The sequence below is a fragment of the Hemiscyllium ocellatum genome, chromosome 21 (assembly GCF_020745735.1).
Source record: "Hemiscyllium ocellatum isolate sHemOce1 chromosome 21, sHemOce1.pat.X.cur, whole genome shotgun sequence".
In the NCBI taxonomy this organism is placed as follows: Eukaryota; Metazoa; Chordata; class Chondrichthyes; order Orectolobiformes; family Hemiscylliidae; genus Hemiscyllium; species Hemiscyllium ocellatum.
The window spans coordinates 53,989,530-54,012,633 of NC_083421.1; the positions used below are offsets into that span (position 1 = coordinate 53,989,530).

The window sequence follows — 23,104 nt, forward strand, 5'->3', positions numbered from 1 at the left end:
GATATTCACCAGAATGCTGCCTGGGATGGAAAATTCAATTATGAAGAAAGGTTGGATAGGCTTGGATTGTTTTTGTTGGAGCAGAGGAGACTGAGGGCAAGTTAACTGAGGTATACAAGAGTGAGGGGCATGGACACAGTAGATAAGGTGCAGTTGTTTCCCCTTAGTTAAGGGTCAGTCACAAAGGGACATGGGTTCAAGGTGAAGGGCAGGTTCTTTAATTTTTTTGATTTGATATGTTGTTGTCACGTACTTCAGTACAGTGAAATGTTTTGTTTTGTGTGCAGTACAAGCAGATCATGTATGAAATATATAAGGGTATTAGAACAGAGCGAGGAATACAATGTCACAGCTGCAGAGAAAGTGCATAAAGAACGAGATTGACATTCAAATTTAAAAATTGAAAGGTCCATTCAGAAGTCTAATAACAGTGGGACAAAAACTGTTCTTGAATCTGTTGGTACGTATGTTTAAGCTTTTGTATCTTCTGCCCAATGGAAGAGGTTGGAAGAGATTATAACCAGTCTTTGATTATGTTGGCTGCTTTCCTGAGGCAGAGAGAAGTATAGATAAAGTCAGTGGATGGAAGGTTGGCTTGCATGATGAATTGGACACTGTTCACAACTCTATATACTTTGTTACGGTCTGGGTAGCAGCAGTTGCCTTACCAAGCCATGATGCATCCGAATAGAATGTTTTCTCTGGTGCATCTATAAAAATTAATTAGAGTCTTAAAGACATGCCAAATTTCCTTAGCCTCCTGAGGAAGTAGAGGCATAGTTGTGCTTTCCGGTTTACAAAGGTTTGAGAAAAACCTTTTTTATCCAAAAGATGGTGATGGTCTGGAATGTGCTGTCTGGGAGGGTGATAGAGGGGAATTCTTCCATAGCCATTAAAAATTACTATTTGAGCACTGGGAAGCATAATATGCAAAGCTATGGGCCAAGTGCTGTAAATGGGATTAGTTTGAAGGTCAGATGTTTGTCACATGTTGGTGAATGGCTTCTTCTACACTGTATGATTCTATCAAAGTCTTAAGGAGGAAAAAAAATGGAGAAAGGCAGAGAGTGTAGGGAAGGTATTCCAGAACTGAGCTGAAGCAACTGAGGATGTGACCACCAGCAACAGCATGATTGAAATCTGGGATGCTGAAGATCCAGAATTGGAGAAGTACAGGCACATCGGAGGATTTAAATAAAGACATGAATTTATATAATTATTTTCAAAACTACCAGATGGCTCAAAATTTTACATTCTTGAATATTTCTAACTGACAAGATGATGGTTTCTGCTGCAGTGATGAACTGTGTTAAGCATCACCTGTCTCGCTCAGAGTCTTCACTCTGGCAGGGCACGACCCATCCTGTGGGTTGGACTATAACCTGGTGTGATATGATTTTTAACTTCACCCAGTGAAAGACACTGGGCTAGGAAAAGGCATGATTTAATGACCTTTGTTTTCTCTAAGTCATCTTCTCAACCTTCCCATTTGTTTCTGCTCAACTCTTCTGATGCCGCTTCAGTCAGCCTCCAGAGGTTATGATCATCAGTTACACTCTGTGACAGTGTCATTGTCTGCTATTTTCACATCTCACTTGCAAATATCCTTGGAGTTGGGGAACAGACAACAAAGAGGTTGTAACTCACTGGCTGGATGTATTGCTGTGACTTGTCCAATTAATGTGATCAGATTTGTGATGGTGTTAGTGGCTTAGCAATGAGTGTATATTGATAGAATGAACATGCTGCAAGATTTCTGGTGTGGTGAGCTTTTCTTTGAAAGATCCATCTTAGGCAGTATAGGTAGAAACTATTTGGTCTTTTCTCTTGCCTGTGTGATGAAGTTTATAATATTATTACTTGGAAATTTTGAATTTAACGTTGAGCTAAATTAATCTTTGCATTTATGTCTGTGAATGTGTCTTGTTTTTGGAAAAAGATCACACTGTTATTTTAAATATTTTAATACATTTTATGCTCATTATGTATTACTTTTTCCCATTTTATTATTGAGTCAATTCATTTCCAAGTGCCAGTTATGGCAAAGGGAAGTATTTCAAAACAAACAACATAGTTGACTGTAAAATATTTATCTTTTCTGTACAGCAAATGATATTCATACATCTGTGCCGCAATCAGAGTCTCTAGACAGTTATGTTAAGTCTGTTCACTGTGGAGAATCGGAGATGGAAATCATTGTTAGTAAAGATGGGAAGGTAACTATCAAGTATACTATCTTGCAACAAGTAGGTATTAGATTGGACTCCATAAATTCAAAGTTGGTGTGATTTTTTTCCTTTGGGGACTGCGATTGGATGCTTGTTTGATGCATGAAACTTGGCAGTTGTGGGAAGACATGACAGTTTATTGGCTGACTTCAAAACTGGGTTTGAGTCTAAAGCAAGGCATGGTAATTCTCCTTCTGGACCACAAAATTTCAAGAAATATATGGGACTTTCCTTTAACAGCTGTCAGCGTCATTTTTTAAGTTTCCTGACACAAATGTGCAGGGCTTATTAATTCCCACATACTGTCAATTTGTTCCTACAAATCGCAGTAAAACTAAAATTAAGTTTTATGTTGTGTAGGACCTTGAATTGAATACGTAACCAAGCAGATTGCTCAGCCATTTACAGATTTCTCAAAATTGCATAATTTAATTACACAAGACATTTAATTGCATTCCAACTCTAAATAATTAGTTTTTATTATCATTATTTTTATTAATTACTCAAATGTAATATTTCAAGAAAATTAAATTTATCTAGCTTTCTGCTCAACTGTATTTCTCTCAAAAACTAAATACTGCAGATACTAAAGATCTGAAATCACAGCAGAAAATTCTGCAAGTTGTTGGCATCCACTGGAAAATGAAACAGAATGGAATTTATTGCCCTTCACCAAGGAAAATATGATAACAGGAGGGCTTTTCATTAGTTGGGAGGGTGTCAGGTGGGCACCTTGATGCTTTCCCATTTCTGGCAAAATTAACTTTGGGCAGGGATGCAACTGGATGGCCTTCCTCTGATCTTTTCCAACTTGTTATCAATTGAAGCCCATAAGTGGGTAATTAACTGAAGACTGAGATGACCTGTTTGTTGTCACATGGGAAACCAAAGTAAAAAAGTCCTGGCAGATGACTTTTGGCTTCTTGGAGCACTTCACCTCTTTGGTATCGATGAGCATTGAGAGACTGTAGCTCTGGGAGGATGGGGCCTCTTCCCTAGGGTTCTTGATTCCTGGGGAAAGCCTGCTGCTATCCACTAATTTGCCATGTAGTGGGATTCTTGCTAGCTGTGCTGATGAGCATAAAATTAAAGCTGCCATAGAATTAGCGTTTCAGATTGGGCTTTCATTAGATCTGGAGAAAGTTAGAGATGTAACAAGTTTTTAAGGGCAAGAGGGAAGATAAGGAAAGAACAAAAAGGGCAAACAAAGAAAAGGCAAAAGAAAATGGTAGTGGGAGATGTAAAGGAAATATCAAGATAATTACCAGCAACCACAGCCAAAATTAACAGATGCAGTGGTTGTGAGCTGAAATTGTTGATCTTGGAACTGAGCTTATTAATTTTGGTTGAATGGTGTAAAGTCCCTAATTGAAATGAGATAATGTTCCTCAAACCTACATTTAGCTTTCATCATGACAGTAGACTGTGTAAAGTGAGAGTGGGTGTCATTAAAATGGCAAACAGAAGCTCAGGATCATGTTTACTGACAGGAGGTAATAGCGAAATAATTTTCTTGAATGCTGTAGGGAAAGGTAGATGTATTTAGCATGATGATGGAAATGGTAGAAATTGCACAGGATAATTTATTGAATCTGATAGTTCATTTGGTGGTTGGTCAGTTTGTGGGCAGGATTCTGTTATGAAGGAGTGACATGAAAGGTGCAGGAAATGGGACAGACACAGCTGAGCACAGTGGTGGGGAAATCCTCAAGGAAAAAGTGTTTCTCATTGCTGCCACACAGTTCCGTTCATTTTTATCAATCCTGAGCTTGTGCATTAAAATTTAAGTAAGATTTTTTTCTTTTCCTTTTCCTTTTCTTTTCATAGAAGCCAATTCAGGAAATAACATTATTGGATGATAATTGCAAAGGAAACCATAATGAAACACATTTCTACCTAAAGTACATCCCTTACACAGAATGTAACACTACTGAAAGTGGAGGCAACTACACAAACAAGGTACAAGTTATCTCTTGTGGGAGAAAGAACTGCCAAATCGATTAAAATACATAAAGAGAATATGGGGTCAAATTCAGCACGGCCTTTTACTTGTTTTTTACTTAAGCCAATCAGTGTGTAATCAATTTAGAAAATCAACTCTAACCAAACCTTCCTTTCTATACAGCTAAAGATGAAGTTATACAATGGAACTGAAATCATACATGATGTAAGTAATCTTTTCAATGCATGTACCTGATGCAAACAAGTTTTGTTGTACACAACCAATTTGTAAATTTGAAACATATCTAAAAATCATTTGCAGAAAACAAGCATAATACATGATTTATAATCCATAGTAGATTATGAAGTGGAATAAAATGCTAATTTCATTAGTAATAGTGAAACTACTGAATTGTCAGAAAAATTCAAGTGGTTCACTAATGTACTGCAGAGAAGGAAAGTTTTATCCTGTTTATTGTCAGGCCTAAATGTTACACCAAACCCAAAGCAGTGTGGTCAACTCTTATCTGGCCTCTGGAATGCCCTAATGAAACACTTAATGCATTTTAGTGTACTTATTTTGAAATGACTATGAATGCACTTGCAACATACCACATGGACTTGAAATAGTTCAAGAAGATGACTCACTACAATTCAGGAACAATTGGGATATATGTGCAATAAAAGTTATTCTTGCCAGTGAGGTTTACATCCCATATTTAAATAACAATGTGAAAATGATGGGAGTCTGTCTCTAATATCATCAATACTGTAGTAATGACTAACTGACTGAATCATGATTTGCACACCTTTGTGTTCCTCTGCCATAAATTTTTAAAAAGTCTATTATTGATTCTGCTACAGTGAAACCATGGTTTTGCACCCTGTGCTAGTTGGTTGACCAGAGATTATATTTAGGTAAAGTCAGTTAGACAATGAGAACAGTAATTACTGTAATGCTTCTTGGATGTCAGGAATGGCAGAGCAGGCTCAAGGGGCTGTACAGCCTACTCCTGTTCCTATTCCTTATGGTTGTACACCTGTTCAAAGGTTCTACAGTTAGTGCACATATCCATACAGTGTGTCTAGAATGCAAATGATGAGGGCTGACAGGAAAGATTGTCGTTTTTGGGTCACAGTTTGAAGAATTGCTCCATTCCTAGTTGAAAATGTTTCCCTATTTGGAGCAGGCCTCATTTCCTGCAAATATATGGCACTATATTGTATTCTATGCTTCATTGGCTATGGTATGGATTCTATGGTAATGTATGTATTATGCAAATATATGTTATTTGCAGTTTTCTAACAATAATGAATGTATGAATCAATCCTCAAAGCACTAATGGAAATTCAGAATGCATTACAAAATACAGTGTCTTCAAGACAAGAGATTTGCTTAATAAGTAACCATTATCTGACTAGCTCCTATGCAAAATGGTTTTCCAGCTTATAATTTTCTTGGGTTGGATTTTTAGCCTCTGCTGGGGCAAAGATTGGAGATGTCCAGGAACTGAAAATGGCACCTCCAGCAAATGTCTAAATTCTCTAAACTTCATACTGGGGATGGCAGGGTAATCTGTCCACAGCTGGCATGTAGCTGCTTAAACTAATTAACAGCTACTTAAGAGCCATGAACGATGGCTGTGACAAATGTGAAAGCAGCAGACGAGGGCACCAGTGCTCCAGAGGCTAAGGTATATGCCACCTTGTAAAAATAGTTTTCTGGCCACAATTGTCACTTACCTGCAAAAGGACATTATTATTCTAAACTTATAGAAGTCTGGAGACGAAGTGACTTCTTTTTGAAGTACCCTTTTCCTCAATTACATGCCATGGCTTTCTGCTACTATTTTCAAGCTAGACGAATCTGATTGGCCAGCTTTGGGACCCACCAGCTGTCCTGAATTGAACAGTACCCTTTAGCCACTAGTTGCCCATTCTTTCTTTTGAAAAGAACTCATTGAATAACTCTTTTCACATAGTGCTTTTCTTGAGCTCAATGGCAGGTTCAGAAGCCTGCAGGGAAAATCAAACCAGTAGACTCAGCATTTTGAATATTACAATAGCACTCAAGCCATTTGCTATGATCTATTAATCCGGTCACATTGCTAATTCTTAAAAGACATGGGTTCAAGCTGCATTCCAATGATTTGATTACATAATATAACTTGATACTTCAACGTAGGATGGTTAATATGTTGACCAACCAGTATGCTACATTTCAGAGTAGAGTCTTTTGAATGAAACTTTAAACTGAGATCCTTCCTTCCTTTCAGAGGTGAATCTTGGTACGCTTGAAGGGGATTGGGAGAATTTTGTGTTACCCAATATGTATATTAGATAATTTCCCTTAGCTAGTAGGTTACTTGTGTCAATGTTGTAGGGTGTTGCTTTATCAAGTTAAGTGCAGTACTTGTCTGCATTACATGCAGACTACACTTGCAAGGTTAATAATTAGTTCACTACAGAATACCATGGGATATCTTGAAGTCATGAAAAGTGCTTTCTTTCTTGGTTAATTTATTGACTTCATCTGTTCATAACCATATTTGGAATTAAAATTCCCTTTCATAAATGAGAAGATATTGTGATTACTGGTTTTATTTTCTGATTTTTCCTTAATCAGGTGCGCTGCCCACAAGTGCAAGAAGTTTGTGATCTTGTTAAACATAACATGATTGGCGATAGATCATCTATCAGAATTCTTGAATATTGTGACTTTAAAAAGTCATTTTCAAAAATTTACAACAACACAGATGTCATTGGAGAGGTACAATAATATTTACCTGAATTTTAAATTAGTTTGATGTTTTTATGTTTGACCTCTAATTGACTATTATGCTTATATTTCTCTTACTCTGTGTTAAGAACATATAGGAGAAGGAATATACCGTTCAATCCCTCAAACCTGCTCTTCTAGCCAAATGGATTATGACTGATCTGCCCTAGGCTTCAACTCCTCTTATGCTATATATTCATAGCCCTTAACTGCTAGATATTTCAAAAGTCTATTAATCTCCTCTTTAAGTATTTTGTTCTAGCCTCCACAACTGTCTGACTTAGAGAATTTTGGGCAATCACTATCTTTTGTATCTCAGTTTTAAATGAAAGACCCCTCAATCTTTGACTATATCCTTGCTCAAGGTTTCCCCGATTTGTGGGAACATCTCAGCATATACCCTGTCAAGCCCCCTAAGAATATTGTAAGTTTCAAGAAGGTCACTCCTCGTTTTTCTAAACTCTAATGCATAAAAATCTAACTTGTTTCCATTCATTAGTTTAAATCTGTTTCTACAACCCTAGTTATATGATTCAGAGGGACACTGGTCTGAGCATTGGTGCATTGGTCCATTGGTACGGGCTTCACTGGAACTATGCTGTCTTTCCCCAGTACGGTAGCCAATGCCCCACAAGTTGGAATCTATTTCACTCACATGAATTTTCAACTCTCACATTTACCCCTATAATCTAATTTACCCTATGTCAATTTCCCCTTGATTTAGGTGGTAATATGGAGATTATTAACTTTTGTGTTTCTGCTCCCAATCCCTCAGCGAAATTTCTTTGTTGTTAGTACCTACGTAGACCATGACATATGAGAGGCATAGATAAGATGAATAGCCAAGGTCTTTTCTCCGGGGGGTGGGGGGAGTCCAAAACTGGAGGGCATAAGTTTAAAGTGAAAGGGGAGTGATTTAAAAGGGACCTAAGCTTTTTCACGCAGAGATGGTGCATATATGGAATGAACTGCCAGAGGAATTGGTGGAGACTGATACAATTACAACATTTAAATTGCATCTGAATGGGTTTATGATTAGGAAGGGTTTAGAGGGACATAGGCCAAGTGCTTGCAAATGGGACTAGATTGGGTTAGGATATTTGGTCAGCACATGAGTTGGACCGAAAGGTCTGTTTCCATGCTGTACAGCTCTGACTATGACTCTTTGACAACTGGATCCTTCCCCTCACACCTTGAGTTCCTTTCCAGCACAGAAGAGATGTTCTGAAGTTTGGCACCAGATAGGAAACAGGGTCATCAAAACTCTGTGTCTTTGCTGCAGGGAAGATTATGTTTCCCTAAATATGTTTTCCCATATTATTACCATATTTCTCTGCCCGCTCCCCCTTCACCATTTTCATGGTGCACTGGTCAGTTTGCTCACCTTGCCTGCAATCTGTAACCTCATCCATATTGGAAGCACAAACCTTCTACCTACTGAAAATAGCCATCAGCTGAGGCTACACCATAGTTAAATTCTGGATCCCAGTACCTGCCTTACTTGTAGTCACAGCCTCCTGTCTCTGACCACAGACCAAGTTTGATGTATTTAACCTAAGGAATATAATTGCCTCCTGAAACCGTACCCAAGTACCTCTGACCTTTCCTGATATGTCAGTGTCCACACCTCAGACTTTGGCTCATCAACTCTGAGCCAATGTTCCTCAAATAAGCAGAACTTGCTGCAGTTGTTGTCATCGTAGATTGCACCGGCATCCACCCAGTCCCACAGTTGCGTCACATCATCCACCTAGCTATCTCTTCTATTTAATTAATTAATTTTGATGTGAAAAGTTTTACAAGTGAATTTCTTACCTGTATAGCTGCATTGTCTCTCCTAATTTAAATCACTTTGCCAATCAAAATAGACACAGAAGAGGTAACCTATCTATTTTCCTGTGATGTTATAGTTTGGCTGTCACCGGTAGAAACAGGGAGAAGTAGCTTTCTGTCACCAGTTTTTACTTTCTTCCATTTCAACCCTACTTGCATTAAGTCTACTTTTCTTTTTCTGAAGGTGTCATACATGTACTTACACATTGTTTGAGAAGGTGCTGGGTTTTTTTCCCTTGCCTCCTTTAACCATAATCCAGGTTCCCCTCTCTTCCACCTAATTAGGTGTTGATCATTGTCTCCATATCTTCCTCCAGCTTTTCAAATTGTGATCTTGTTCATCTACTGAAATCTTTACGTGCAATTAACTCATATTAAGTGATGTGATGCATGTAATTCATTGACCAGGAAGTCAAGAGTCTGTACAACATGCGCAACAAAATAAAATTTACTCAAGGTTAAACTGTGGTAGCTTGCTTTTTCAGAATCCGTGCTGATAACTCTTCTGTTTCTACATTAGTTACATCTTTTGAAGAAAAATTCCATTATCTTTCCTACCACCACTTTAAGTCTTAATATTCACTGGACATATTCTAACTTATTTTAATAGGAATTGCATTAGATTTCTGCAAATTCTCAGATATTGTTCACTTTTCTAATAACTTTTTTTATCCATATTATGGAAAAGATGCTATCTTTTCCCTAATTTTTAACGTGTGCAGATCTAACCCATCCGGTCAAACGCTTTTATCCTACATGAACTAGTTTATTAATGATTTCTTCACACACTGCCCCCTCGCCTCACCCCTTTCTATTTGTATCTTCTTTGATTTTTTTTTGATGACCTGTTATTTTAAACAAGCAGACAAAGAGCCATCCCCCAAAAATCTGTCAATATTAATGTAATGTATTTGCAATCCTTATTACTTACCTGGCACTTAAAATTCTCCTTCTGACTTTTGAATTTTATGTCCGTTTTCTGGATTTTCTACCACATGATACACATAATACTGTGTCTTGCACATGAAATGGATGCTCCTGGTTTGCCTTGTTTTTTCAGTGGACCATCAAATCTTATCTAATCCATGGAAACGGAAAGTAAATATGTGTATTACCATGTATATCTTTGAAGAGGAGAAAAAAAAACCTCACTTAATGCATAATTAGTGAAATTAAAATAAGTTATTCCTCAAAAGTACATTGTAGATTTATAACTTGTTCTCGGTTTAATTGTGTGCACATATGACAAGAGATTTGTCATAAAATATAATTATTGTAATGTGAATGAAGAACACATTAAAAGAATTAGACAATTCAACTCATTCTTATTTGATTAAATGAGTCATCAGATTCAAATTTTGAAATTCAAGCGCAACCTTAAAATGAAGCTTGCTTTGAAAACAATTAGATATTGAATTGATTAAGAGAATTTATTCAGCTTCTTATGGCTTTCTTCTTTGTTGGAGTCACAGTTGTAATTTTCCCTAGATATTGAACTTTATTCAATCCTCTTCAAAATAAAGAGCCCAGTATAGCTGCCAGTATGAATTCTTGTTATTCCTTTTGTTGTGCATTACAGGGGTTTAATTGACCTAAGAATGTAAAGCAGAATGAGTTAGTTGGTAGCTATTTTATCATTGCTCCCAAGCATTCCACTGAAATTCTCCGAATAATAATTCAAACTCTTCTTGGAGAGTTGTATCCAAGTTTCGTTGGTGATTTTAGTTTCTTTGAAATTAAAAGCACCGGCTTTTCATTTGTGCAGTGAACAATAAATTGAGCTTTGACAAAGGGTCGTTTAGACTCGAAACGTCAGCTCTTTTCTCTCCTTACAGATGCTGCCATTTTCCAGCATTTTCTCTTTTGGTTTCAGATTCCAGCATCCGCAGTAATTTGCTTTTAAACAATAAATTGGGTGCTGATTCACTATAGGGCTGATGTCCTTTCTAACTGCAATTGTAAACCACTTTTACACTCCAGATCTATTAAGAATCAGTGTGGAAAGAGTCTAGAATCATTTGTTGCATATCTACTGAGAATTCATGAATTTGATTGATCATATTGGAATTGTTTCAGCATACTATTCTTTACTTGTATTCTGTCAAACTTTGCTTCCGGTACATTTGCTTTCAAAATTAGTTTTTGCAGAGACTGAAAAATTAACATTATCGATATGTTTAATAAAATAGTAATAGAAACTCTTGACTGATTTTTTTTTAATTGAAATGATAATTTACCTAAACCTATGGAAACATATTGCAGTTTGATGATCTGTTTTAATGATGAAGACATTTTATATATGTTGGTGTTGCATAACTTGCAAAATTTATATTTTTGTAGATTTTACTGCCTTCATTTGGAGGAACATTTCAAACTTTAGACGTGAAACTTCAAAACTGTTCTCTCATCCCAAGATTTGCAGTCAATTCCATAAATAAAAGTGCCCTTCTTCCTAAAATCTCAGTGATTGTTACACATGCAAAATCACACAAAACCAAGTGTACTGATGCAGTCGTACACCACTACCCATTCCGGTTTTTTTTCCATAATTCGTGGCACCCATTTGTTGAGGAAACAATCTTGGAGTGTACTGAACTGGCCTGTACTTCTGAGGTAAGTCACTGTTCCGCAGTGTAACAATTTTATTGATTTACCCAAGTATTTTAACAATACCAGCTGTTTGAAATTTTAGGTACTGCTTTATCCGGATTTGGCTATATCTTTAAATTTCTGCTTGTGATGTCACAAATATCTTACTTTTTAAATTATGTCATATTTATAAAATTGGTTAAGGGAAGGCTTGGCATAAAAGTTCTAAAAAATAGGATTATAACAGAATCAGAAATTGTTGGCAAAACTCAGCAACATCCCTGAAGAGAAAGCAGTGTTAAAATTTTGTGACCAGTCACCCTTCTTCAGAATAGTTCTGAAACACTAACTATGCTTTCTGTCCACAGATACTGCCTGACTGGATGAGTTTATCCAGCAATTTCTGATTTTCAGTGTCTGCAGTTCTTTGGAATTCTTTTATCTTGGAATAGGAATGTATTTCTAAAACAAAATGAAAAAAATCTGGTGAAATGATGTCAATATTTTTACTTTGACAATTCCTTCTGACATTTATATATTTTTAAAAAAGACAATTCATTTGAAGCAAAAGAGTATTACTCTAAATGTAGTTAATCAACTGGTGTTTTTCAGTAGTATAAAAGAATATTAAAATTGTATATTTGAGCAATTAGGAAATTAGTATTACAGTGGGTGTAAAATAAACCCCAAGATCTTGTTTGGTCTTAGGGTTATGATAAGCTTGCATCACTCTCTCTGAGTTCATCCAAATAATATTTGTTTTATTGTTATTCCTAGTCTTGCTTTGATATGAGAAGGATACACAAAACGTTGAAAATTGACAACCATAGTCCTCTGCATCCTAGTAAGTTCAGTTTTCTATTGAAACACAAAAATATTTGATTGTGGAAGTGTTTATAATTAAACTGTTTAATTTTGAAATGTACTTTCATTATGCTTTTCATTTTTACTTTGAACAATATCATTGCTTGTTTGAAGTTATGTAACAAAAGGTAAAGAAGTGAAGACAAATGAATAGAAATGAGAGAAATAAAGCATAAAAGGACAGTAGGATTTATTTTGAATCTTGTTGAGTCTGTTGGAAAGATCTTTTGATGAGTTTAGAACAGATTTTATTGTACTTATAAAACAAAATTGAACTGTATTTGACACTCAAAGGACACACGGTGTAGAAATTAGCAATGCAACATTAGCAGTTGGGGGTCCCTTTATGAGACTGATGTTAAGATGTACTGAAAATGGATTTATTTTCTGCAATATAATAGCTCAGATCAGACGAATGCACTAGTAATCAAGCTTCACTATTCTACAATTTGTACTAAAAGTGTCTTGGTTCTATTTTGTCACCACGCATGTCAATTTGTTTCTTTCAATTACTGTAATATAGAACAAGAGAGTTTTACCATATTTCTTGAATAAATTTAAAAGTAACTAGTTGAAAGAATATGCGTTTCAATAAAAAAGTGGCAAAGCTGATTGGGAACTAAGTTACTATTCAGAATTAAACTATATCCCCTTAATCCCAAGCATACACATTCGTACATGACAAAATACAATACAGCTCTGCAGTGGTTACTTTGATTTTTAAACTTGATAAATTTGCAATGAACAAACGCGACTCTTTAGAAGTGTTTTTCATATGTCTGAATCATAGTAGGAGATTGTTTTGGCACATTCATATGCTAAATCTGTTAAATTCCTAATGCGAAAAATCATTTTCATTGCTCGTTTCTCTACTCTCCCAAGAACAAATATATCCTTCCTTTTATGTGGTGACCAGATATACAAGCAGTAAATAAAAGCTTAAAGTTCAACTACTTTAAGTGGAACATTACACAGAACTTCACAGATGGCCTAGCAAGGAAGATGCATTGCCCTGAATATTATTAAACCATAGATAATATTAATCAGTAGGTTGAACTTTTTGATCCCTTTTGAACTTGCCAATGTCAACCAGACTAGATAGATGGTGCATGATATAATTAACATCCGTGATCTTGAGATATAGGGCATGAAACAAATCATTGTTCTTCGTCTCAATCACTTTTCAACAATCTTTGTCAGACCATGCATGACTATGGATTTTGTGTAGACACATTGGACTCGTATGATCTCTGCTCTGGTTATTCTGCTTATGCATTATATAGGTTCTCACATAAAACAATATCTTTTTGGTCAGTAATTAGTAATGGCCAGTAATTTTGTTTGGCCAGCTAAATTTGTTTGTGAACTTGTGGTCCAGAAATCTTCATCTACAGTCTTCAGTTAAGTTCTCTGAGATGTGGTGAGGAGTTGTGATACTTGGGTAGGTGAATGGACAGGGCCTGAGTTGAGCCATATGTGAACTTCTTGTCAGTAATGACTGCATCATTTTAAGCATTTTAAAAATAACTTGGATCTTGAGTGACCAGAATCACTGGTTAAGCTGTTTATAAATCAAGTCACACTCAGTGACACACTCTGGGCGTGTGAATATTGTTGTTCCAGCTCATTATGTGGCATCTGCTTGTTTCAGATGTTTGTTAGCATGACCAGAAAACGATTTGTGATGGACGGATTACAGGTCCAAATCGACAATAATAAATCTAACATTTTTTTTCTAATCTAGTATGGTTTTTGCTTATTTCACTTACTTGAAACAGTCTGTACTCAATTTGGGCCTCACTGTCTTCTCACAAGATGGGGGCTGGTAAATAAAACAAGATTTATGGACAATTTGTCATTACTTAGATAAAATATTGAGAATTTGGAAAAGAAGTTGAGTCTTTAGAGTCCACTCTGCTGTCCACTGAGATGGCAAATCTTCTATTTCAGTACCACTTTACTGCACTTTCTCTGTAACCTTTGATGTTTTGACTATATAGAAATCTATCAATCTCCGTTTTGAACCAACTCAACTACCACCCTCTGCGGTAGAAAATTCTAAAGATTCACCACCATTTGAGGAAAGAAATTTCTCCTCAGTCTCAAATTGGGTCTGTCCTTTTTACTGAGACTGTGTCCCTGGTTCTAGGTCATGTTAGCCAAGGAAAACTTCCTCCTACATCTATCCTCTTATCCCTTTTATTATTTATTTTTATCACTTGTGTCTGAATGATATTGCTTTGCGAGCAGTACTGACAAATCATAACATAAGAAAGTTCACAAAAGCAAGATCAACATTAGATTTGAAATTAGAGAAATCCATTCAGCAGTCAAATAACAGCAGGGAAGAAGTTGTTCTTGAACCTGTTAATATGTGTGTTTAAGCTTCTATATCTTCTGCCCAAGAGGCAGGAGATATAGATAATATGTAAGAAAAGCCTTTTCACCCAGGGGTGGTGGGAATCCAGAACTTACTGCCTGTAAAGGTGGAAGAGGCAGAAATCCTCAACATTTAAAAACTATCTAGATGTGTACTTGTGATGGCAAAGCATTCAAGGCTATGGATAAGTGCTGTAAAATGGGAGTTGAATAGTTAGGTGCTTGTTCTTACGTGATTAAAAATCATGCAACACCAGGTTATTGTCCAAAAGGTTTATTTGGAAACACTAGAATGGTGCTCCTTCATCGGGTGATTGTGGTGGAGCAGAGCTTCGAAAATTAGTGCTTCCAAATAAACCTATTGGATTATAGCCTGGTGTTGTGTGATTTTTAACTTTGGCCACCCCAGTCCAACACCGGCTCCTCCACATCATGTTCTTAACTGGCGCAGACCTGATGGACCAAAGGGCTTTTTCTTGTGCTGTAGATCTTTGACTCTATGACTTTTACATCTCATGAATCCCTTGAGTTGGAGCCCTTCTCTACCATTCCAATCAACTACCCTTTTCCTTTTATACATTAAAAATTTTGTTATTAAACCCTGGTTTGCAACCAGAGGTGCCGACTTCAGGCATGCCCCTATTCTTGCCCACAATCACCTAGTATAGTTTCTCCTTAACTCTGTGGCCATGACCTGTCTTTGACTTTGCCATGCAGTGATTTTCACTCCAATTTCGCACAAGCTGTTGAACTACTCAAAGGTGATTCTGGCCTACTGATTCTGTAATGGAGTTTTTCTACCTGATAGTTTGTAGCCCTGCATGCTGTCGCTTTATTTCATTTTGCAGTTTACAAGTTTTGTCTTGTTTCACTCTGCTACCTCTAGTCATCCAGCCAGTATGGTCTGTATGTGGCAAATAAAGGTACTCGCCCATTTCTTGTGTGCTTCTCTCGTTTCTGCTAATTAGGCCAATTGTTGTTGTATTTTAAAATGATACTGCAAACAGAGTGAATGCTGGCTTAAACAAGACAACAGATTTATTCTACAAATATGGCCAGAGCAACAGCACTCAGACTGCATCCTCAATCATAATTTGATTTACGCATTTGTTCATTTTTCAATTACATCAGTTCGGTGGATTTCCCAGTCATCTTCAGATTACAAGATATGCACAAGAATTGCAGTATTTCACATTATTGTGCAAAGGTCCAAACAGGTCTCCAGTTCACACTGTGTAAAACTAAGCAATCTCTCCCCACCAGTTTGTATTCTCTAGTGCTGGGCTCCTATATGGTACTAATCAGGTGCCAGACAGATTCACAGCAATCGTGTCTTTTGTGTTTTAAAACCATTCCTCACCCCAACCAGCATGGCAATCATCTCATCCAGCACTAACTGATTGATTGATTGTTTTGGTTTTACAATACCATTGTTGGAATTTCTTTGAAAATATTGGTAACAAATTTGATAAAGGAGAGCAGATGGTTGAAGGGTACTTACTTCTTCAGAAGGCTTTTGATAAATTACCCTTCAGGAGGTTGGTTACAAAAAGAAATGTACTGCAGGGCTTAATGATTGGCTAACGGACAGAAAACAAGGAATGGAAATAAATAGTTCATTCTCATATTAGATGGCTATGACAAGAGGATTACCGGAAGGATCAGTACATGGGCCCAAGCTGTTCACAATATAATGTTGGGAACCAAGTGTGTTATTTCAAAATTTGTGGATGATATAAAACTAAGTGTGAAGATCCATGGTTGTGGTCCATGTAGGTACCAACGACATAGCAGAATCTCTGTCCTAGTTTCATCTGTGGGCGTATGAACAGCTAGAAACTAAATTAAAAAGAACCGAAAAGGTGATAATCTCTGGATTGCTACCTGAGGTGGGGTGGGGGGTGTGGTGTTGGGTGGAAGCTTCACTTATAGGGGAAATGAGAAAACCTGAATTAAAGGAAGAGATAAGAGTCTAGAAGTCAGGAGAGGTTATTAAAATCTTCAGCACAGACACTGATAAGACAGAGTGTTTGGAAAGGATTAGCAATCAAACCTCAAGCTTATTGGACCACAAATGACAACGAGAAGAGGGCCAGTTAATAGAGGACTGAAGGTGCGATATCTGAATGTAAAATATGAGGAATATGGTAAATGAGCTTGGGCACAGATCAAAATTGGCAGGCATGATGTGGGCATCACTGAGATTGCTGGAAAAGAAATTTGTGGAATGTCTATGAAATAGCTTTTTGGAGCAGCTTGTGGTGGACCCCACTATGGAACAAGCAATAATGGATTTAGTGTTGTGCAATGAAGCAGATTTGATAAGGGATCTTAAGGTGAAGCAATCTTTTAGGAGGCAGTTATCATAATATGATCGAATTTGCTTTGCAATTTGAGGGAGAAGATCGAATCAGAGGCAATAGTTTTACAACTGAATAAAGGCAATTACAGAGGCATGGGCTGGGAGTGGACCCTAGCAGGAAAGACAGTGGAACAGCAATGGCAGGAGTTTCTGGGAATAATTCGGCTGACACAGCAGAGATTCATCCTGAGGAAAAAGAAGCATGGTACAGGGAGGGTGAGGCACCATGGCTGACTGGGGAAGTCAGGGATAGCATAAAAACAAAAAAGAAAGCATATAATGTGGCAGAGAGTAGTAGGAAACACCAGAGGATTGGAAAGATTACAAAGGCCCACTGAGATTTCAGAATACTTAAAAGTGTATGGTAAAATAGGGTAAAGTCAGCATGGTTTAATCAAGGGGAGGTCATGCCTGACAAATTTGCTAGAATTCTTGGAGGAAGTAATGAGCAGGTTAAACCAAGGAGAGCCAATGGATGTTATCTATCTGGACTTCAAGAAGTTTTTTGACAAGGTGTTGCACAGGAGGCTTCTGAGTAAGGTAAGGGCCTATGGTGTTAGAGGCAAGGTGCTAGCATTGATAGAAGCTTGGCTGGCTGTCAGAAAGCAGAGTGTGGAAATAAAATGGTCCTTCTCAGGCTGGTGGCCAGTGACAAGTGGTGTTCTGCAAGGCTCAGGGTTGGGACCACAACTTTTCACTTATTACGTTATTGATCTAGATGAAGAAACTTATTCTTGCTAAGTTTGCCGATGATGCAAAGATAGGTAGAGAGACAAGTAGAATTGAGGGGAGGCTGCAGAAGGATTTTGACAGATTATGGGAGTGGGCAAAGAAGTGGCAAATGGAGTACAACATGGGAAAGTGTGAGGGAAAGTGGTAGGAAGAATAAAGACATGGACTATTTTCTAAATGGGGAGAAAATTCAGAAGTCTGAAGTGCAAAGAGACTTTGGGAGTTCTAGTCCAGGATTGTCTCGAGGTAAACTTTCAGGTTGAATCAGTAGTTAGGAAGGCAAATGTAATAATGGCATTTATTTTGAGAGGACTTGAATACAAATATATGTACTTTTGAGGCTCTTCTGATCAGAGCACTTTTGGAGTGTTGTGCGCAGTTTTGGATCCCATATCTCAGGAAAGATGTCTTGGCCCTGGAGCGTATTCAGAGTATGTTCACGCGAATGGTCCCAGGAATATAAAGTTTTAACATATGAGGAATGTTTGAGGTCTCTCGGTCTATACTTGATGGAGCTTAGGATGAGGGGCCAATCTAATTGAAACTCTCAGAATACTGAATGACCTGGACAGGGCAGATATTGGGATGATATTTCCATTGGTAGAAGAGACTAGGATACAAGGGCATAGCCTTAGAGTAAAGGGAAGACCTTTTAGATTGGAGGTGAGGAGAAACCTTTTTAGCCAGAGAGTAGCGAATCAATGGAATTCATTGCCACAGAAGGCTGTGGAGGCCAGGTCTTTGAGTATATTTAAGACTGAGATAGATAGTTTCTTGAGTAACAAGGGGATCAAGGGTTATGGGGAGCAAGCAGGAGAATGGGGTTGAGAAACTTATCAGCCATGTTTGAATAGTGGAACAGACTTGCTGAACTGAATGGCCTAATTTATGCTTCTATGTCTTATGGTCTTATGAATGTGCTGGAATCTGTACTAAATACAAGAAATGCCAGAAATCACAGTGACTCAGGCAGCATTTGGGGGGAGACAGCAAACTAACATTTCAAGACTCTTCATGAATAGAATGGCAAAGAATAGAATAACCTTTAATGTCATGTGTACTCAAGTATGGAAGTACATGGGTACAGTGAAAAGTTTACAATGTCACCCCACATGGTGCCATCTTAGGTACAAAGTACCAAAGTACAGATCTTAGATACAGAATAGAGAAATGATGGAAAAAAAAGGAAAAGAATTTACATTACTTAATTATTCATAGTAATAGTTAGAAAAATGATCTATTGCATTGGGGAAAACATCAAACAGGGATCGAAGCTGACATGCTCTGCAGATTAAGTGAACGAATGACAGAACAATAGTGTGTCCAACTGCCAAACTACAAAGAACAGATGGTCCCACTGGAGGGAAAGAGGACATGGTGACAGAACGCAACAAGTAACTAAAAGAAAGGGAGGAAATGGGAGCAAGTTCACAATTTGTAGGTGTTGAACACAATATTAAGCCCAGAAGGTTGTAAAGTGCCTAGTCTGAAGATGAGATGTTGTTCCTTCAGTTTGCAATGTGATTCACTCAAGCTTTGCAGCATGCCAAGGACAGACAAGTGGTCATGAGAGCAGGATGCTGTATTAAAAGGACCAGCTACAGGAAGGTTGGGATCATGCTTATGGATGGGCTGGAGGTGTTCCGCAAAGTGGTCACCCAGTCAGTGTTTAGCTTCTCCAATTTAGAATAAGCCACATTGGATGCAGTGAATGCAATACACCAGATTGGAGGAGGTACAGGTGAAATGTTGCTTCACCTGAAAAGACTGTTAAGGCCCTTGGATGGTGAGCAGGGAAGAAGTGAAAGGAGGGGTGTTGCACCTTCTGTGGTGTCTTGGGAAGGAGGGGTGATGTTGGTGGTCATCGAGGAATGGATTAGGGTGTCTTAGAGGAAACGATCCCTGCAAAATGCAGATGGGGGAACGAAGGGAAGATGTGTTTGGTGGTGTTCTGCTGGAGTTGTCTGAAATGGCAGAGGATGATCCATTGAATGTGGAGTGAGATGAAAAGTGAGGTCCGAATCACAATGTTGTGAGCAATGGGAAGGGGTAAGGAATGAAGCACTGGTGATAGGTCAGAAGCGGTTGAGGCCCTAACAACCACAGTGTGCAGGACATCACAGGGAAGAAGGGAGTCATGTCAGTAGCTCTCTTTTGGAAGGCAGCATCACTTGGACAGGGTTAATGAATGGAAGTCTTGATTTGGAGGAGCTGGTGTTGATCTGAGGTGCACAAAGTTAAAAATCCCACGACATCAGGTTATAGTCCAACAGGTTTATTTGGAGGCACTAGCTTTCAAAGTGTTGCTTCTTCGTCAGGTGTTTGGACTACAACCTGATGTTGTGTAATTTTTAACTTAATGAATGGACTACATCATGGCAGATAGAATCTAATGTGAAAAAGTGTGAGCTTACTCACTTTGGTAAAAGAAACAGACATACAGAGTATGTCTTAAATGGTAAGAGGTTGGAAAATGTAGTTGTAATGGAACTTAGGAGTCTTTGTTGATTAACTGAAGACTAACATGCAGGGGCAGCAAATATGAGGAAGGTGAATGAATATCAGCCTTTATTGCAAAAGTATTGAGTACAAGAGTAGTGAAGTGTTGCTTCAGTTGTATAGGAGCTTGGTTAGACTAAACTTGTACTGGCCCTCAACCGTATCTGACCTATCAGTCATTCATCTGCCCTTACCCCTTCCCATTGCTCACAACATTGTGATTGGGTCCTCCTTGCCCTCACCTTTTGTCTCCCCAGCCTCCACTTTAAAAGGATCAACCTCTGCCATTTCAGTACCATATAAAGTTTTAAATTGCTTTATCTCTGGAAAGATATCATTGCCATAGAGGGAGTGCCATAAAGGTTCACCAGACTTGATCTTGAGGTGGCGAGACTGTTCTATGAGGAGAGGTTGGACAAGCTAGATTTATATTCTCTTGGGTTTTGAAGAATGAGAGGCGATCTCATTGAATTTTACAAAATATTTAGGATGGACAGGATAGCTGCAGATAAAATGTTTCCCTGATTGGGGAGTCCTGAACCATGCAGCACAATTTAAAAATAAGGAAGATGTCATTTAGGTTTGAAATGAGGAAAGTTTTATTTTTTATTCTGAAGATTGTAAATCTTTGGAATTCTGTACTATAGTGTGCTGTGAAAATTTAGTTTTAGATAATGCTTAAGGTAGAGATTGATAGATTTTTGATTACCAAAGGCAAAAAAGGTAATGGGGATATGGTGGGTAAAAGGCATTAAAGTGTTCCACCAGTCATGATCATTTTGAATGGCAGGGCAGACTCAATTGGCTACTCTGTTCCCTTTTCACTTTGTCTAATGGAGTCTCCTTTAAATCTATCTTACACTATTAGTAGAAGTAAGGTACAGACTTCCAAACAGTAGTCATTCTGTGGGAAAGGCTATAAATCAACAAGTAATAGAAGCATGTAAAAAGAATAGAGCAATAATTATGGATGACTTTATCATCATGTTGATTGGGTTAATTAAATTGGAAATGTTAGTCAGTGTGTGTAGGATGATTAACTTTCCTCTCAATCTGATTCCAAGGTTAAATGATTTGATTGGAGTTTACATTACTGTTATCTTGTCCCCTTAGAATTGTCTTCAGCTGTAGGAATTTCTATGTTTATCTTATACTTCAGTGAGGTTACATTTTTTTATTTTCCAATGTGCTGAAACCTGTATTGTCTTGAATGCGTGCAGTATCTTTTACAGCCATTTCTTTCAACACATTGGGATGTAGATCATCTGATGCTGGAGTTTTGGGTACTTTAAATCCAATTGACTTCTCTTTCATTTCATTTTTTAAAACTAATTTTAACATTTGAGTTCCTCGTTTTTTTTATATTAGTCTCTCGACTTTATTTCTGGGAGATTGTTAGGAATCTTATTCCCCATTATAAATTCTTCTAACTGCATTTGAAATGGGCGCGCATCTGTTTTTGCCTGTGCTTTCTACATACCTGTAGAAGCCTTGAAGTGTTTTTCTTTATTTTTGTCGTAAACTACTTTCACTCTATTTTTCCTTTCTTATTTTTCTCTTGGTCCACTTTTGCAGAGTTCTAAACTGCTCGCATCTTCAAGCCGACCATTATTTTGACAACTTTATTAGATCAAACAAAGACATCTATACAATTCTTGATTTTTTTTTAGCCATGGTTAGAACACATTTGTAGTTGAGTTTTTGAGTTTTGAAAGAATGCACTTTTGTTCAACTTAAGACCCTAGTTTCTGATTAGACTACCTAGTTTTTCTAATCCACTTTGTTTTGATCTTTAAGCTGATTCTGGAGTTGCTAGATTGGAATGAGTTAAATCTGTAGCACTGATTTGAATAGTCTGTTCTGGTTTTTGCCTTGTTAAAGCTGTAAAGGATCAGATTGAAACTTGGCAATTGTCTTCATGTTCTTTGACAGCTTGCATCTCTGAGGTCCTTTCCAGTACTTTCCCAGTAATTGCAGTTACCATGGTTATGAACTTGAAATGTCCCATCTTGACAAGGCCAGCTTGCTCTTGGGAAGGAGTGGAAGCTGACCTTATTGGCAGTGTATCAAAATTTGGAATATATAATGGTTTAGAGAGAGAATGTGGAGGATTTAATTGTAACTTCCATATGGATAGCAGCCAATAAAAATAGTTAACAATATGACAAGAACAAGAAAAGTTGAAGTTAGCAGTTTCATAATGTATGAGCAGTTGAGCTTCAGAGAAAAATGTTTGTTTTTGGATGAAAAATATACAATGGCCTTTCCATTTTGTTATTTCTTGTATCTTTTCTTCCAGCAGCCTTTTGAAACTTAGACCAAGTTGACTGCCTTCTCTGAGCAATTTTTCAACTTGGTTGGCTGGTCTGGAATTTTGACTAGATGTAGTATGTCATGAATTCAATTTGACCAATTTTAAATTTCATTCTACTGGTTGGGAGTATGATGTCAATAGATTACCTCTCCTGTAAGAAGTAGACCAGGAACATTGCCAGGTTTTTCAGTTTTTTGATCTTGTCCTCTTCTGAGGCTCACATTAATATAATTAACAGCATTGAACAGTAATCAGAAGAAGTCATTGCCCTCCACTGCTGGGATTAGTCACTTTAGAACACTTCAGTGATTTCTTGGATCTAATTGATTCCATATGACATTGGATGGGATTAAATTACAAATCCTCATAGAGCTACATATATTTTATACAATTTTATACTGAAAAAGTTGATTGTTTTGTTCTATTATATGAATGAAAATGTAATATTTACCAGCATTAAGAATTTACTCAAACACACAAAACCTTAATTAAAACAAAAGGATCCTTGTCTTTATCTATATTTGCATATTAATTGATATGAATATGAATTATTATTATTATTATTATTATTATTATTATTATTA

The 23,104-nt window shown here is 37.3% G+C and overlaps 1 protein-coding gene across 3 annotated transcripts in view; it reads left to right on the forward strand.

Moving 5' to 3' along the window:
- LOC132825888 (endoglin-like) overlaps positions 1 to 23,104 on the forward strand; it is a 135,322-nt gene that overhangs the window by 78,179 nt on the left and 34,039 nt on the right. For all 3 annotated transcript variants that reach the window (XM_060841493.1, XM_060841492.1, XM_060841490.1), the window contains exons 10-15: positions 2,107 to 2,216; positions 4,056 to 4,187; positions 4,354 to 4,395; positions 6,796 to 6,939; positions 11,122 to 11,394; positions 12,148 to 12,214. In XM_060841493.1, the coding sequence (XP_060697476.1) occupies positions 2,107 to 2,216; positions 4,056 to 4,187; positions 4,354 to 4,395; positions 6,796 to 6,939; positions 11,122 to 11,394; positions 12,148 to 12,214 (768 nt within the window). The remainder of the gene's footprint in view (positions 1 to 2,106; positions 2,217 to 4,055; positions 4,188 to 4,353; positions 4,396 to 6,795; positions 6,940 to 11,121; positions 11,395 to 12,147; positions 12,215 to 23,104) is intronic.